The sequence below is a fragment of the Leishmania donovani genome, chromosome 21, assembly GCF_000227135.1.
Source record: "Leishmania donovani BPK282A1 complete genome, chromosome 21".
Taxonomy (NCBI): domain Eukaryota; phylum Euglenozoa; class Kinetoplastea; order Trypanosomatida; family Trypanosomatidae; genus Leishmania; species Leishmania donovani.
In genome coordinates, this window is record NC_018248.1 from 349349 (window position 1) to 366008 (window position 16660).

The window sequence follows — 16660 nt, forward strand, 5'->3', positions numbered from 1 at the left end:
GGTGGGTGTACCACATCCGTGTGCGTGCTTGTTTATATCTGTGTATTTCGCTGATCCTCTTCCCCACTCCCGTCTTAAGGCGGCATAGGCGGCGCAGAGCTCACCATCGCCGGCCTCCGCCGTTCTCCATTTCTTCGTCTTTAAGGGGCGTCTATGCGCACACGTATCCGTGCTGCTCCCCGCCTCCTTCTCCTCGCCCTGCGCATCTGCGTGTTTGCCTTGCCGTGCTGCTTGCAACCACCAGCACCACCACCACCACCTCCCTTTCCTTTTCTTTCCTTTGCTCGGCTCCCACACAGTTCTCCTCTCATCGCCGTTGTGCGCCGCCTGCGCCGTCTCGCACCTCTCTCGCGCGACAGCTGGCACCCCCTCCTGCCCCGTCTGCCTTCCATCAGCCGCCGTCTGTAGAACGCGACGCTGGATGGCGTGTGTCCAACGCGCCGGGCACACACGCGGTTTCTATCTGTTCCCTTCCTCCCACTCGCTCTCTCTAACTTGCTGTGTGTGTGTCCATTGATGGCTTCTTCCCTCGCGCGTTCGCTCTTACCACTCGCCAACATTCTTTTTCACGTGCGTAGAGGTTGGCCATGCTTCACACGCACAGCGAAACAGCAGCGGAACCAACAACAAAATGAGTCGTTCAACGTGCGTGCTGGGAAGCTTTATGAAAGCGGCACACGTGTACTGCCACGCACGCGCACGCAAACACCGTTGGTGTCTGCACCATCTTCAAGGAGTTGTTCATCGCTCTGTCTGCGCCTGTGGACGTATGCGTACTTGTGTGCGAGTCGGTGAGGCTGTGGGAGCTTCGCCGTGCGCCACACACGCTTTCCGTGCATCCCTTTCTCGCACACCTCCGAGGCACGGAGGTGGTGCTGGCGGAGCAGGGGAACTGTCGCTTACCGCCGGCATCTTCCTCCCTACCACTCATGTGTTGTCTCTCTCTCCGCCTCCGCCTTCGCTTTTCTCCCATCCCCACCCCACCCAACACGGCGGCTGAACTTTCCATGCATCCGATGCTCATCTCCTTTTTTGTGCTCTCACGTACTGCCTCGCGCATGCTTTCACTTGTTTTGTCTTCATGCACGCTTCCCTCTTGACTGCATGTGCCTCACCTGCGGTGACATCCTGCCTTCCATCGCTACCCAGCCGTGCACTCACACGCTTACTCGCTTACATGCAACTACGGTGACGTCTGCATCGTTCCATAGCTTGGTGTTATCGAGCATCGAAGAAGGGCGTCGCGCTTCCGCTCTGCAGTGCCCCGGTGAGAGAGAGAGACAGGGGAACACAGACGAGGAAGGGGCGTGCGAGGGTGTGTCTCTGCAGGAACAAGGAGGAGGAGGCGACACACACACACACACACACACACACGCACACATCCGCTGTGCTCGTCCACCGAAGCATTTTTCTTCTACCTTGCGAGGCGGCATGGCCTTCTTCCTCAAGGCCCTTGGCCTGTCCGACAGCATCCCGGGCTTCCCCTTCACCCCTGCCGCCAATGACCCTGGCCGCACCGTGTACACCTCGCCACGGATGTGCTGGACCCTGCGACCCGGCACACAGAGCGACGATGCGCAGACGAGGGTGTCCATCTTTACCTGCTCTGTTTCTGCGGCGACCACGGCAGGCAGCAGCGGTGACCGCGAGCTGATCAAGCAGCTGGCCCGAAACACCATGCGCCGCGCAAAGAGCCTTATGATCCCAGGGTTTCTCAAGTGCCACGGCGCGGTGGAGCACGGCGAAACGATCTACATAGCCACGGAGCCGTGTGTGGCGCTGAAAGACGTTTTGGAGAGTTTAGAGTTGCGACGGCACTACTGTGGAGAGATGGAGGAGGAGTACGCCGCCTCCGTCGCGTACGGCCTGGAAACAGTGGGTGGCGCACTCGCGGCACTTCAATCGAACAGGCTGGTGCATGGCAACGTACACTGCGGGTCGATCTTTATCTCCGCTGTGTCGGGGTTCTGGCGGCTATTCGGGCTGGAGTTCATATCCGCAATGGACGAAGTGGCGAGGGGTACCCCCGGCTGCCTCTTCGAATCCGCGCGACGCGCTGGAATGGTCGTCGGGTATCGCTGCCCGCCGGAGCTGGGTAGCAGCAGCTGCGGTGACGTCGGTAGTGGGGATCCTGTGGTGGCCGTGGACGCATGGGGCGTAGGCTGCTTACTGTACGAAACGGTGGGGGTGACGGCCGAGGAGGCGATCAACGGCAGGCTGAATTCAGTGGCTCACAACCTTAGCGCGGCGGAGCTGCGAAACGTGTGCCGTCAGAGCCTGCCGAAGTCTCTGCACCAGGGCTGCATCCACCTCACAACGCCAAACCCGCGCATGCGCAAGTCCATTGCGGCCTTCTTAGAGAACTGCGAGTTTGTAAAGAAGAGCGCGTTTGTGCAGTACATGAAGGCGCTGTCCGGGTTGCTACTGATGGATCTGTCGCAGCAGATGCGGCTGGCCGAGTCGCTGGCTGAGACGGTGGAAAAGTTTCCACTGCGGGCGTGCCTCTGCTTCGTTCTACCGCGGCTCGGCGAGCTTGTCCGCACTGCTGCAAAGGCCAGTGGCAGCTCGGGAGCGATAGGGGTGTCGATTGGGCCGTTGGCCGACCCTGTGCTGAAGATCTCGGAGCGCACCGCAGCGGGCGAGGACTTTGATACATATGTAACGCCGGTGCTTGTGCAGCTTTACCAGTCGGCCGATGTGCTGCTGCGCTACAAGCTGCTCCTGGGCGTCGAGACCTACGGCGCGAAGCTGTCCTCCACGGCGCTGAACAACGCTATCTGGCCGCTCTACGCCAAGGGGTTCGCATACTCGGCGCCCAGAGTGCGGGAGTACAGTGCGCGCGCATTGGTGCACCTCGCTCCTCACATGTCGGAGAGCATCCTTGGCGACCAGGTGCCGAAGGCCCTCGCGCAGCTGCAGCGCGACGTCGACGGAGCGCTGCGCGCCAACGCCACCATAGCCCTCAACCTCATCTCCGAGCACATTACACCCCCGTCGCAGCGGGCGATGGTGATGCTGGTGTACTGCCGCCCGATGCTCCGCGACGCCTTCGAACCGTCACGCGTGGCGGCGCTGCGGTCGCTGCACGGGTCTCTCGAGTGCTTGTCAGCCAAGCAGCTCGCCGAGTCGGTGCTTCCAGCCATATCGCCACTGACTGTCGACCCGACGTCCGCGGAGAGTCGCACGGCTGCGTTGTCGCTCCTGAATGCGTCCATGGCGAAGTTGGAGGCGCATCATAAGCAGCTCTCCGCGCAGCAGGTGACTGTTCCCTCTGGCGGCCCCGTCACTGCCAACGGAAGCACGGATGCCTCGTCGACAAGCACTCCTGTGCCTGCCACTGTGCCGGCTGGCACTGCATCAAGAGGATGGGGCCTGCTGGATGGTTTCACCATATCTTCTGCATTGTCTACTGCCGGTGCTGCACCGCAGCACGTCGATGCTGTCTCGGCGCCCGTGTCGTCAAGTGCTTCTAGCCCGCTGCGCCCGACCCCGGTAGCCACTGTGCTGCCGACACCGGTGGCTGATGCGGCTTCCTCAGTGGGGGGCGGCGGCAGTGGCTGGAGCGACGACGATGAAGCTGCTGCGGCGAGTGAGGACGACGGCGAGAGCAGGCCCCACGCTTTCCGTGAGAGCTCGCAATTTGCCAAGTCTACCGCGCCACCGCCGAGCGCGCCCACGGCGCCCTTCTTTGCCGGCACGAAGTCAGCGCCTACTGCTGCATCTTACGCTGCCTCTCCAGTGAATGCTGCCGGCGGTGCTCACGGGTCTACATCATCTCTCACGGGGCTCGCATCCTCGCCGCCGTCGCAGCCTGTCCTGACAGTGCCGACCGCTAGCAGGGTGTCAATCCGACCCGGCATCAGTAGTCTAGTCGGCGGCACCGGTGGAGCCGCGCCTGTCAGTGTAAGCGGTGGCACCGATTCCGTCACTGCGAGTGCGCCTAGCGGGCCGATGAAGCTGCGCAGGAAGGGCGGTCTCGGGGCGGCGCGACTGGATTGAGAGGGGAAAGCAAGAGCGCGTCGGCGTGGTCGCTTACCTATATGTGTATGGAGAATAGCTGGACAGCTGCGCTACCACGCGAACTCCCAGCCCACTATCGGACACCATCTTGTTGACCCCTTCTCACGGAGGCGTGATGGTTCCGCGGAAGAGGCGGGGAGAGAAAGGGCATCTTCCTCTTCCTCTCCCTCCACACACACACACCCGCCTTTCCACAGCCCTCCCTCCCTCCCTCTTGCGTCGCTTTAGGAGGCGGTGGTGCCGTTTTGCGAGAGGAGCAGCAGCAGCAGCAGTAGTGGCACGAGTGTGCCTGCGCGCTGTGCACGGCTTGTAGGCTCACCGCACATGCTGCATGGGGACGATGAGCACATGGAAAGGAGGCAAAAGGGAGCTGAATCGCGCTCTAGGCGTGCCGGTGCGTGTTCCGGTGTGTGCTCTCATTCGGATCTGTCTTGATTGCCCGGCACTCCTCTTGGCTGTGCGCGTACACGGGTGGTGATGATGGGCGTTGCCCGGCATAGGAGAGGGAAGAGGTGAGCCGTGGCAGTGGCCGTGTTGGTGGTTGTGCTGGCCCGGAGAGACGGTGCGTCTGTGGTGCCCACCGATAGTGTGCCGCTATTTTTGTTGGGCGGGAGAGGAGGGGCGGCGCCGCTTGATGGGCAACGCGGGGATGGGGTCTACTCGGGGCTGCGCAGAAGCCCCTCTCTCCTATCGACGGGCACGCGGCGCTTGCCTCGGCTTCCCTGCCACTGTTACTCGCCGTCTGCATCGTTCTCTCCCTCTGTCTTTGCTCTGGCATTCGCCCGACTGCTGTTGCGTGTGGCCTTCCTAAGAGTGGGGGTGGGGGCACGCAACGGGTGTGAAGCGGCTCTCTTAGCTCGCCGCTCTCGCCAACGTGCCACCTCCTCCCCCTTTCATCGTTTGAACACCAACGCTCGAGCGGAGGGCGGCGCGCGCTCTCACGCTTCTCGCGCTTGCGCGTGTTGTGTCGCTCGCCGGAGCATCCTCACCGCCTCTTTGTCCCCCCTACCCTTCTCTTGGTCCTACGCTGTCCACCGCCACCACACAGCTACCGCATCGCCCGCTTCTGCCACTTCGACGTCTCCGTTGGGAGTGGTGTTGGTGGTTGTCCTTCACTGTTTCGCTTTTCCTCGTAATCGATAGTAGGCCTGGTCATGAGCACCCCCAAGACATCGCCGCGCCACCGCGGTCGAGATGGCAAGTCGGACAACAAGTCCGGTTGTACTGCTGCCGGGGGGTCCAAGCCGTCTACGCCTTCCGGTGCCGCCGCTGCTGCGAGGGGTGGCGGCGGCATCGGCTTCTCATACCATCCAACTCATAATCTGCAGTTTCTCAAGGAGCTCCTGCGGCCATCTGCGGTCAGTCGCATCGCTGCTGTGGCGCGCGCCGTCCATATGGACGACGACCATGGTGCTGCGGCCGGTGCCGTTTGTGGCCCATTACCGTCGTACGCCAGCGCACTCGGCTGGTCCGGCGCCGCCGCGTCGTCGCTATCCCCTCTGCCGCCTCCGTCGTACGGGTCCGCGATGCCGCCCTACCAGCCGACGGGCAAGAGCCCGGCACCACCGCCGTTTGCAGAGGCAAACGCTGCCACGCCCTCGAGCACCAACAGCTTGGCTCACAGACATCCGGATGTCAACGCCCTCGCCTCTGCGGCGATGTCCGTCCCGTCCTTGCCACTTGTGCTAGAGTGCGCGACGCAGCTGAGCGGTATGTTGGCCCAGTGGCGCGTGAGCAACGAGGGCGAACGACGCCGTCCGCCACCGCCACCTTTCGCCCCAGTACCCAAGTCCTCGTACGGCACACCCGCTGGGCAGGGCAACCAAGGTGGTGTCATGCTCCCAACGGCAGCTGTGTGCGGCACTGCGGATGCAGGGCCGCCGCTAAAGTCGATCCCACAGCCAGCCGGCGGTGGCGGTACCACAGTGCCGCCACCGACCCGTCCTTCGGCGCAGCGCATCCTGCAGCTGATGGACTTGATTCTATGGTACTGCCTCTCCACAGCCGAGGATGCGCAGCTGGCGACGGGTGGCCGCTCACGCGGGACGAGCGGTATGGCGACTCCGGCACCCCTTCCCGGTGCCACCGCCACTGGAGCTGGAGGGGTCGCCAATCAGGCTCTGGGCGGCAGCAGCGGTAGCAGCCCGTTTGGCCTTCGTGGCAGCCGTGGCGGACGGTCGGGAAGCGTCTCGGTTGCTGGTGGGCGGCCAGGCTCCGTTGGACGCAGCGGCAGCGGCAGTGCGGACCCTTTGGCTGCGCAGGACTGGCTGGACGGCCGCATGTCTTCCGCGCCGCCGGCCGCCGGAGCACCGACCATCACCATGTCGGATGACCAGTTGGGAGAACGACTCTTCCGTCTTGCTGTGGATGCCGTTGTGCTCCTGCAGGGGCCGCGCAGCCAACCGATGCCTTCATTATCGTCGACCTTGTCGCCGTTGTCGCGCTCTCAGGTCGCAGACACGGCGAGCCACATTGGCAACAGCAGCGCCGTCGCCGTCGCTTCGGATACAAGAGGTGGCCTAGCACCACCGCCTGCTGAGGACGCCACTGACAACGACGCCGCCACAGCGATGGAGCTGCAGACGATGGCGCTGTGGACTCTGGCCGCCGTCCTCGTGCGCTTTACAGACTCCCCGTTCAACGCCACCGTCTTCCTCCCTGTGCTGTTCCCGCAGGTGGACGTGCGCAGCTTGGCCGGCGCACCGCTGCGCCACCCTCTTCTGCAGCCTCTCCTTCGCGGGGACCCGTGCAACACCTCGCTTCGATGCGGTGCGGCAGCGGCTCTGACAGCGCTTCTGCACAAGCTTCGCTCTACGTTGCAGTACGCCGAGGAGCCGCCGACGGGCCGCCAAGCGGCCTTCCTCTCCCTTGCTGCCCAGTGTGGCATGATCCTGACTTCACTTCACGAGAGCCTGTGCTGGGGGCTGGTGCAGTCTCAGCAACAGCAGCCACAGAACGCCGGTGACGGCACTGTGGCAACGACCCCGCTGTCGGCTGCTGCCGTGCCGCTTCTCAACACATACGCGACGGTTGTGTCGGTCACCCCGTACCACCGTTGCCCTCGCTCACGCGAGGTCGCCCTGCGGACGCTGCAGCTCCCCGTGATGCACTTCTTCCTGGCCCACGACGAGGTCGGCGCGTTCGTGCCCGCAACTGTGCTCGTGTCCAACATCTTGAAGAACGACGCGATGCGCGTGGCGGCGGCGCAGCTGCCCGAGACGGCCGAGGCGCAGACTGGGCTGCAGGGTCGCAGTGAGGGCGATGAAACCCTAGCCACCGGAGGCGACCGTGCTGCTGTTGCCGCGAGCTTCCTGCAGGCGATGCTGAGTCACGCCGACACCCGAGTCGAGGTGTGGCGCTGCATGGTGCCCCTCTCTCGGCTGTATCCGCGTCTGGTGAACAACGAGTTTGAGGCGTTAATGACCGCCTCGGTGAAGGTTGCGTCGGCGCTCACGGCGTGGGAAGCCGCTGAGGAAGCCGCGGAGGCGGCTGCGATGGCGAGCGTCTCAGCTGTCGTGGAGCGTGAGGACGACCTTACTTCGCAGGGGCAGCTCTCTCCCGCGCCGTCCGCGTCCGCTACGCTGTCACGCCCCATGCAATCTGCTGCCGGGGGCGGTGACAACAACGCCGAGGAGCGGAGCGTACCTCCGCCGATTTACGGGGAGGGAGAAGGCGCCGATCCGGATGCTGGCGCCGCGCCACCGTCGCCGCAGCGTAGCCGAGCGCCAACAGCCTCACTCGACGCTTTCGCGGAGTGCCTGCGCACGTGGTTGCACTATATGGGCTACGTGTGGAAGGCGTTCGACGACAACGCCAGTGACCCAGCGCAGCGGCCGGAGGGGCAGGTCGACCGAGCCTCTGTGGAGCACAAGCAGCGCATCCACGAGGAGTTGCTGCGCCCCGCTATGCGGCTGCGTCGCTGCGGCGCGGACGTGCGTACCATGACGCTTCGGTGCATTGCACAGATCGGCAACGAATACATGTCCACTGTGGCGGACCGCAGCTTGTGCGAGGAATTTGTGGCGTACGTGCAGTCCTCAGCAGCGGACGCGCAGCCGCGCGTGCGCGGGGAGGCCCTGACTACTTTGGGCGTGTGGCTCTGGCAATACACCTCGATGGACGACTTTGCCTGCGTCGCCATCGACAGTGCCGTGCACTCGCTTACGACGGATCCAAACCCGGTAGTGCGCACCAAGGCTGCCTTCGCGCTCTCCAATGTGACCGGGCGGCTGCCGGAGGGATCGTGCGCAGTCGTGCGCAACTCGCCAGACTACATCGCGACGCTCTGCAGCACCGCCATGCACGCGGCTGTGATTGACGCTGAGAGCGGCGTGCAGGGACATGGCATCCGCATGATGAACCACCTTCTCCAGGTGCTCACCTTTGAGGAGCTGATTAGCGAGGTGGAGGAGTTCGAGGAGGGCGTTGCAGAGGGCTTTCTGCGCGTGCTGTTGGAATGCCTGCGCGCCAACAACACGCGTGGCGGCCACAATACCCACCAAGAAGGCGACAGCGTAGGCGAAAGTGGCGGCTCCGGTGCGGCTTCTCTGCGCTATGCCGTGCCACGCGAGGCGAAACACCGCTGGAACGCGGCGTGCGCTCTTGGCATGGGGCTTTCCCGCGAGGAGGTATTCGAAGCGGAGCCAAAGTACGCCGTGGAAGCTGTCGAGGCGCTCTGCACTGCCGTGGTGCGCGACCACATCTTCAAGGTGCGCACCCAGGCTGCCGGGGCCCTCGGTCGCATCCCGGGCCACTGCCTGAGCGGCACCTACACTGCGACGGACATGACACCAACCGTTGTTGCGTCGCTGTGCAAGGCGCTGGAGACAGCGACGTCCACCGAGAACTTCCGGCAGTACAAGGAGCAGGGCTCACTGCACGATGCTCTGCGCTCTGCCCTGGCGGTTATGATGGCTTCCACCACCCCCAGTAACGCGCTGGAGAAGGTGTTCACGAGTCACATGAAGGTGCTGCAGAAGGAGGGGCTGTTGTAGGGCGGGGTGGAGAGCTCGAGGCGCGAGTGCATCGAAGGCTCAGTCGCCGTGTCCTCCCGTGGGGGGAGGTAAGGAGGGAGGAGGGCACTGATGCCAAGCCGCACGTTTCGAATCGGCAGACACCGCCGCAAGGCAAAAGACATAAAAGGTGCGCTGAAGTTGCCGTTTGCGGCGGCGTTTCAAGCCTAAGCGGCAACTGCCGACGCACGCCGATGCGCACGTCGGCGTCGAAGGAGTGTGTGCACGTGTGTGCGTGTGTGTGTGTGTGTGCGTGCTTAGGTGCCTCCCCCCTCCACTCGTTTAAGGGGCGGAGCAGCGGGCGGAAGGGCTTTGTGGGCTCGTCTTTGTGTGCCTCCGCGTCCACCGAAAGATGATGGAGACGAAGATGGGGTGAGCGACTCGAAGGGGTCGGTGCGCGGTGATTCTTGTGCGGTGCCATGCATATACCGTATGCACCTGCTTTTCTCATCGTACTCCTTCGTTGAAGGAAAATGAAGGATAGCCCTCTCGCCCATCCTCTCGCCCACCGCTCCCTCCTTTCCGGACTTCCACTTTAGCCTCGCCACACATCCACAGACACAAGCACACACGCATGCACCACATCGTGGATGATTCGGTCAAAGGGCTCCGCCGTTCATGGGAGGTTTAGGGGGAGATGAAGCACTGAAGGAAGAGGTGGCCGAGCGCTAGGGACGGTGGGGATGGAGGGTAACTTGATCACCGCATCATTTCACGCAAAGAGCATGCACATACACGCACACGCACTCATCAGTGCCCGCACCCGCGCCTGCACGTGCGTGTCCGCAGCTGGGAGGTGTAGAGAGAGAGGGACAGCCCTTTGCGCTGCACCTTACAAGTGATGGGGCTCTTGAATACCGGCTGCCATGCTGCGGAGCTCCCACCCCCAATACCTCCTCAGAGTTGTGGCTGCTGGCCAAACCTCCGTTTGCATTCTCCACACTCTCTTGTACTCACAGACACCCTTTAGTGAACGACTTGGTCATCCTCTCTCTCTTTCTGTCTCTGCCTCGAACTTTGCCCTCGACGCCTGCTTGCACGATCACACGTTGCCCTCTCGGTCGTCCCGCCTTCTCTCCTTTTCCCCACTTCGTCAGGGGTCCCGCCTCGTGCGCGGGCACACATACCTACACACCCGTGCGCACCGTGTGGACAGTGCATCCCCCTCCCCACCGCATTGCCTTTCCTCCTCGAGCGACATCACCACTGCATACGTACATCTACACCATTATCACTACACTTGCAGAGAGGGAGAGGGCAAGCCGGGAGGCAGCAGCAGCAGCAGTGCTCTCTCACTCTCTCACACACTCTTGCGTGTGACGTGTGTCGGTGGCGATTCGCCGTCACCTCCGCAGGTCGCGATCTGCACACAGACGCCATTGGAAGAGTGAGCGAATAGAGAGAAAAGGGAGGCATGAGCACATATCAGCCGCTTTCCACGGTCATCGTGAGTTGCGGCAGCAGCAGCAGCAGCAACGGTGACGGTGTCTCCGAAGCGGCGCCGCATCATCATCGCCAGCGTGACTCGGTGGCGAGCACCGTGGCCGAGCACGCGGATGACGGCATTAATGGTGCCCTCCACATTGTCAGCGCCACGGGCCCCCACTCGGGTCGATTGCGCACGCGCCACAGACGCCGGTGCAACGCAGGCCACTCTGCCGGTGATTTGGAGAACCCGCTGAGAGGGGTGAGCACGACTTACTTGACGCTGTGCTGCGACAGCGTCAGCGTGCAGCTCAATGCGCGTGACGTCATTGACGACGTGTCCTGCCTCTTCCGTGGTGGCCGCGTCACGGCGGTCGTGAACTGCTGTGGCACGCACAGTGCCTTCGCCCTGCTCGCTGTGATGGCAGGTCGGGTGGAGAGCACGGCTGGCAACACGGTGCTGAATGGCATCCCCGTCTCCGCATCGACGTATCAGGCGCAGGTGAGCTTCCTGGAGGACGTCGGCGAAGTCGCCGATAAAGAGGAAGAGAGCGGCAGCCGCGTCACCAGGGCGTCGGGCGGCCTCTTTGCGGAGCTCACTGTGCGCGAGAACCTACAGTATGCCAGTGCGTTGCGCGTCGCCAACTCGGCGCAGGCGTATTCGGTGGACGAGGTGCTGCAGCAGCTGTTGCTCGGACCCCATGAGGCATCCAAGATCAAGAATTGTTCTCTCTACGTGCGACGCCGTGTCGCCCTGGGAAAGGAGCTGCTGCTCAATCCCTCTGTACTCCTTCTTGATGAACCGCTCGAGGGACTGGCCACGCACGAGTCGCAGCAGTACTTGACGATCTTGTCGAAGCTGGCGGCACCGTCTGCAGCGGATGCCGAGGCCCGCCGCGTCATGCGTGAGGCCATGTGTGCCGCCGCTGCTACCGCTGCTGGTGAGTGTGGGGTATCCGCGTGTACCGCTGCCAATCTTGCCGCAAACCCTCATGCGGCTGATGTGTTGCTATACACTCCGCGTCACAGCAGGCTGCACTCCGGCGCGCAGGCAAGCCCATCGACGCCGGCGGACATGTTGCTTACCCCCGCCACGACCGCCGCCGCGACCTTTGCCGATCCGGCGAGCTGTGCCGAGGCTCAGCGCATCGTCGTGCTGTCCATGGTGCAGCCGCGTTGGGCACTGCTGCAGCACGTGCACGATGTCGTGCTACTGGAGCGAAACCGCTGCGTCTTTGCCGGCTCGGTGCAGGACATGCTGGCAGTGAAGCTTCCCAAGGGCGTCATGCGGGAGAACATGGCAGCGAGCGCGAGCGGCGATGGGGAGCTAACCGATGAGACAGGCACTCTCACCACTGGCACCGCCGCCGCCGCAACGTCCACGCCGCGTCGCAACCCCCTCATGGCAGCGCTGGTTGACTCCTACGACGCCGTCGACGCCTCCATTCAGCAGCAGCGTCTTGGTGAGCAGACTGTGCACGGTCTATACCGTCTCGCCGCGAGCATGACGACTCCCGCGGCCGGTGGCGACGGCTCTGAAAGCGGCGAAGGCGGCGCAGCAGCGACCTCAGAGTCGGAGTTTCGCCCCATCATCAACGTTGAGAGTTTCTCAGATGGGCAGGCGTCGCGCCCATCCTCGGTCGCAGCTTCAGCATCGTTCTCCCCATACACCGGCACGAACGCGGACGGACTCTCAGTCACGCCGCTGAGCCAGCTGTACGCACATCGGCAGCAGCGCACGCGCGCCAAGGTGACGGCGTACATGGAGGCCTGCGCGATGGGTCTCGTCGATATGCCAGAGGCATTCCATCAGCCGCCGTCTAGCATAGTGCAGCTGCTGCACCTGTTCCACTTCGGCTTTCTCGAGCTGCGGCACAACCTCCTTTGGGATGTCTTTTCGCTGGTGTGCGGGCTGACGCTGGCGGCGGCGCTCGCCGCGCTCTACGGTCGTCAGGCCGGCCAGGACGGCATGCAGAACCGTGTCGGCATCATTTTCTTTCTCGTCAGCTGCGTGGTGCTGCAGGCGGTGCTCTCGCTGGACACGCTACGGCGCGAGTACGCGGCCTTCCAGCACTACTCTTTCAGAGGCTACTACGGCGCCTGCACCTACCTCGTCTTTTGCGCCATCACGGCCGCGCTGTGGCGCTTCGGCCTCGCCTCCTTCGTGGCCCTTGCTGTCTTCGTGCTGTCGAACTTTGGGGAGCCGTGGCACGAGTACCGCGGCGTCTTCGAGCTCTCCGTCATCCTGGCCGTGACATCTTTCTGCAGCCACTTCGGTGTTTGGTTCCTGTGCGCCTGGCTACCTTCCGACCACGTTGGGCGCTTCGTCATCTTCACCTTCTACACACTCAACATCATCTTGGCCGGCCTCGTGCTGAACCTGCAGACGCTGCCGGAAACGGTGCAGGCCATTTCGTTCATGTCAGTGGTGCGCCTCGCCTACGAGTCATGTATCCTGACCCAGTTCATCGGCAAGTCTTTCGGCTGCCACGACAATGACACAGCTGAAGCGAACGGCACCTGGCCACGTGTGTCGGTGATCCCACCGTCGTCGTCGGCGGCGCACCAAGGGTGCATAGCTGCGCCGACTGCCGAGTACGCCGGCGCATGCCGACATGCTCGCGCCTCTACATTGTTCATGCGGGGCATGTTTGGCGCGCGCGCCGCTGTCTATACCAACACTTGCTACACCGGCACCGAGTACGCTGAGTTTCTCGGCTTTAGTCCTTCACGGCGGTGGTCGAACGTTGGCGTGCTCGTCGGCATGTCGGCGCTGCTGCTGGCGGGCAGCTGGATCATGATGACGCTGTATCGCCCGCGGCGGCGGCTCAAGATGTCGGCTTAACCACCGTAATGGGTGTCCACAGCTTCTCTAGGCGCCAGCGGGCGGTTGCGCATCGAAGCGAACAACCGAGGCTCACCCACATATATACGCCTGCTCGCTGCCTCGCTCTGCTACTGCCTGGGCGTTCCTGGGCGTACGCGCGTGGGTGCGTGGGTGCTGTGGATGATCACGCGCTCTGTTGCGCGAGCCCTCTCCTGCTCTCCACACACGGGCGCCTTCCCCACGGCTGCTTCTCATGCACATGCACGCGTGCGCTTATTTGCTATTATTATCATCATCTGGTGTGTTTTGGCTGCCGACGCGGCTCTCGCCTTGATCATCGCTCAGCGACAAGGACGGCGAGAACAACGGCCCACAGGAGAATGCATGAACAGCGGGCGGGTGTGGTGGCGCTGAGGGGGGGGGTGGGAGGGGGCAGGCAGGCGAGACAGGAGCATGAAGTGACCTCCTGCCGCAGCCGTGAGGTGGGGGTGGGTGGGATATAGAAACGTTGCAGCGAGATGAGAGCAATGGCAAAGACGGCGCGGCAGCATGCGCTTCGTGTGCTCGTGCATGCGTGTGTGTGTATGCGGTGATGAGGTTGTGCCGCCAGCCCTTCCCTCCCCCCCGCCTTCGCTCTCTCCCCCCACTCGCCTCTCTCTCTCTCGTAGCGCCTTCTTGCCGTGCCTGCTCGCGCTTCACTGCGTCTGCTCTTCTCTCTCTTTCTTGTTCGTCTTGATGCCCAACCTCCACTCGCTTACGCGCACCTCTCATGGCACTGCCATCGCCACATCCTCGTCCCTTCGACGTGCGCGCGCTGTTGCGCATCGTCTGTCCCGTAGCAACGCGAGAAGAGTGGCTCTCTCTATCTTTCCCTTTTTTAGGTTGAGAAGTGAACACAAGTGCAGTATGAGCGGACTGACGCGATGGTGCGTGAACACCGTCACCCGTGTTTGGGAAAGGACGAAGAGCACTGCCAATCTCGTCTACAACGTTGGGGATCAGCTGCGCATCGTGTACAACACCGCCAACAGCCAGGATGAGCGCAAGCGCGACTTTGACGCCACCGTGCTGCGAGCCGGCGGCTTCATAGCCGCGACGGTGCTGTGCGTCATTGTGGACGCGCAGGGCGGTGTCCCCAACACGCTGCGATGGCTGCGTGCTCTTGTGACGACGGAGTATCAAGCTAGTAGCGGTGCTGTGGATGCTGCAGCTCCCGCGATGGCCACGCTGTAGTCCGGGGAGAACGACACAAAGGGCGAGGTGTAAAAGATGTCGCCGTCGCTCTCGATGAAGGGTTTGGCGGTGGTGGTGGCGATTCTGTTCGCGGCGCTATCACCTTGCTCTCCGTCTTCTCGCTCGTGGCCCTCTTCCTGCGCGCTCCTTTCACTCTCTCACTCTTGCAAGCGCCGTCCCTGGCGATGAGGGTGTGGAGCGCATGCGCAGCTCCGGTGGAGGAGGTGGGCGAGGAGAGAGCGGAGTGGAGGGCGTTTGGTGTTCTTCTCGCCTGTCCATTGCGATGCGAACTGCCCAACTGCCTTGAGACGGCGGCAGTGCTTCGGAGCGTTTCTCTTACACACACACGCACACACAGACACACACATGTGCGCGCGCATAGGTGCCTGACGGATGGCTTTGGGTGAGTACCTCTTCCTGCGCTCGCCGGCACTTCATTCCATACGCCCATGCTTACACACATGCACCGACGATGACGTACATCTCGCTACCCCGGGCGCGGGGCTGCAGTGCACACGTGAACAGGGACAGATACGCAGGCAAGAGGAGTTGAGCAACCTGAGCTTCTCTCATGCTTCAGCTCACTTGCGGCGTCCCCACGACACGCCCGCCGCTGCCGCCCTCCTCTCCTCCTTCCCCCAACCAAAAATGCCGTACTTTCTGCATTACTACCACCACCTCTGCTATCTTGGCCGACAACACATTATCGTCAGCCTCATTGCCGGCGATATCGTCCCGTTCAAGCACGGCCGATCATGTTCGGCATATGCATATATACAACCAGCCACCACGAGCGCACGTTTTATGTTTTGGCACGTCCACACCCGCCGCCATCTGTCTACACTTCTGTAAGCATCTGCCTTCCAACGACACACACGCACACGCACGCTTGAGATGCCCTCTGAGCCGAAGAGGGCCACGAACGGTGGCACACCAGCGGCTGCCGCCGCTGAAGCTGTCCAGTCTTCGTCGAGGAGCGACCGCCTACCTTATCGCCACCCTCTGCGCCTTTATCTCCCGGTAGTCATTGCGTTTGTGCTTCTCAACAACCTCGCCTTCAGAGTCGAAGTGGATGCGACGGGCAAGAACTTGGTGCTGCCCGAATACGTGCGTGCTATTGCTATGGAGCGCTACGCGCTGCGCAGAGCCATGGCCGCCGGCCAGGTGCCGACGGAGCCGATCCCCTTCAACGCGTTTTTGTTTTTCGAAGAGAGCGTGATGGGGGCACTGCTTCAAGCAGGCCTCTTCCTCTTCCGTAGTCTCTCCGGTATTCAGGCGGTGTGCGTCCTCGCTTGGCTGATACACTTGTTCGAGCTCGGCGTGTGCTTCCGCATCTGCTGGTCCTGCAACGCATCCTTTGCAGTGACGCTGCGCTACATGTTCTGCACGTGTGTCGGCGGCTTTACTCAGCTTTCGCCGCTCATCAAGGCGAGGGATGCGTGGGTGGAGGAGATGCGTGCCACCGCCGCCGTCACCGCGGCGCCGCAGTCGAAGAAGAACCAATGAAAGTGCTAGCGCGCATGCATTCGAGGAAACGGAAGATGGGAGGGAAGTGGGACGATAAATGTGATGGGCGTGCGCGGGGTCGAGGGACGCGCGAAGCTCATCGGAAACGGTTTCGGTCCTCTTCACGCGGCGAACTCCCCCTTCCCGGTCAATTCCTGTATGTGTGCGCGTATGCACCTCTTGAGCGCTGCCACCGCTGTGCACGCCTGTGCTTCACCCGGCCCTTCTCTCCTCCGCATGGCCGTTCGCCGCAGCTCCGGTGAGACGACCACCACGACGACGAGGAAGGAGGGGGGAGGGTGACACTCATGTCTGCATACTTTTTTTTTGTCTGCGTTTTCACATCTGTGCGCGTTGACGTGTGTGCATCCGCCGCCCCCACTCTCCCCCTTCCTTAGCAACCACGTCGGTCAAGGGCGCTGCCATTCGCGGCCCCCCTTCCTCCTTCGCTAGCCTTCATATTCCCTCCTTCGACTCGGCGGATCTCGAAGGGGACGCTTTCCCATTGCCCAAACAACGGGACATAGAGAGAACATCAGCACATCATTAACCACCGCGGCCTCCTCTCCCCCCACTCCGTGTCGTGTGGATGGGTAGGCCACCCAGCTGCTGTTTGTGCGCAACTCGGCGCGCGTAC

The 16660-nt window shown here is 62.8% G+C and overlaps 5 protein-coding genes across 5 annotated transcripts; all 5 read left to right on the forward strand.

Moving 5' to 3' along the window:
* Positions 1-1431: 1431 nt before the first annotated feature.
* LDBPK_211050 (hypothetical protein, conserved) lies at positions 1432-3999 on the forward strand (the record flags this gene model as incomplete). The annotated part of the gene is made up of 1 exon (XM_003860574.1): positions 1432-3999. One exon carries the CDS (start codon positions 1432-1434, stop codon positions 3997-3999), a length of 2568 nt encoding a protein of 855 aa, XP_003860622.1.
* A 1175-nt stretch (positions 4000-5174) lies between these two features.
* On the forward strand, positions 5175-9014 carry LDBPK_211060 (hypothetical protein, conserved; the record flags this gene model as incomplete). Its single annotated transcript, XM_003860575.1, has 1 exon — positions 5175-9014. The coding sequence occupies one exon, from the start codon at positions 5175-5177 to the stop codon at positions 9012-9014; it is 3840 nt and encodes a 1279-aa protein (XP_003860623.1).
* A 1432-nt stretch (positions 9015-10446) lies between these two features.
* On the forward strand, positions 10447-13302 carry LDBPK_211070 (hypothetical protein, conserved; the record flags this gene model as incomplete). Its single annotated transcript, XM_003860576.1, has 1 exon — positions 10447-13302. One exon carries the CDS (start codon positions 10447-10449, stop codon positions 13300-13302), a length of 2856 nt encoding a protein of 951 aa, XP_003860624.1.
* Positions 13303-14190: 888 nt separating this feature from the next.
* LDBPK_211080 (hypothetical protein, conserved) lies at positions 14191-14517 on the forward strand (the record flags this gene model as incomplete). Its single annotated transcript, XM_003860577.1, has 1 exon — positions 14191-14517. One exon carries the CDS (start codon positions 14191-14193, stop codon positions 14515-14517), a length of 327 nt encoding a protein of 108 aa, XP_003860625.1.
* Positions 14518-15411: 894 nt separating this feature from the next.
* Positions 15412-16023, forward strand: LDBPK_211090 (hypothetical protein, conserved; the record flags this gene model as incomplete). Its single annotated transcript, XM_003860578.1, has 1 exon — positions 15412-16023. The coding sequence occupies one exon, from the start codon at positions 15412-15414 to the stop codon at positions 16021-16023; it is 612 nt and encodes a 203-aa protein (XP_003860626.1).
* Positions 16024-16660: the final 637 nt, after the last annotated feature.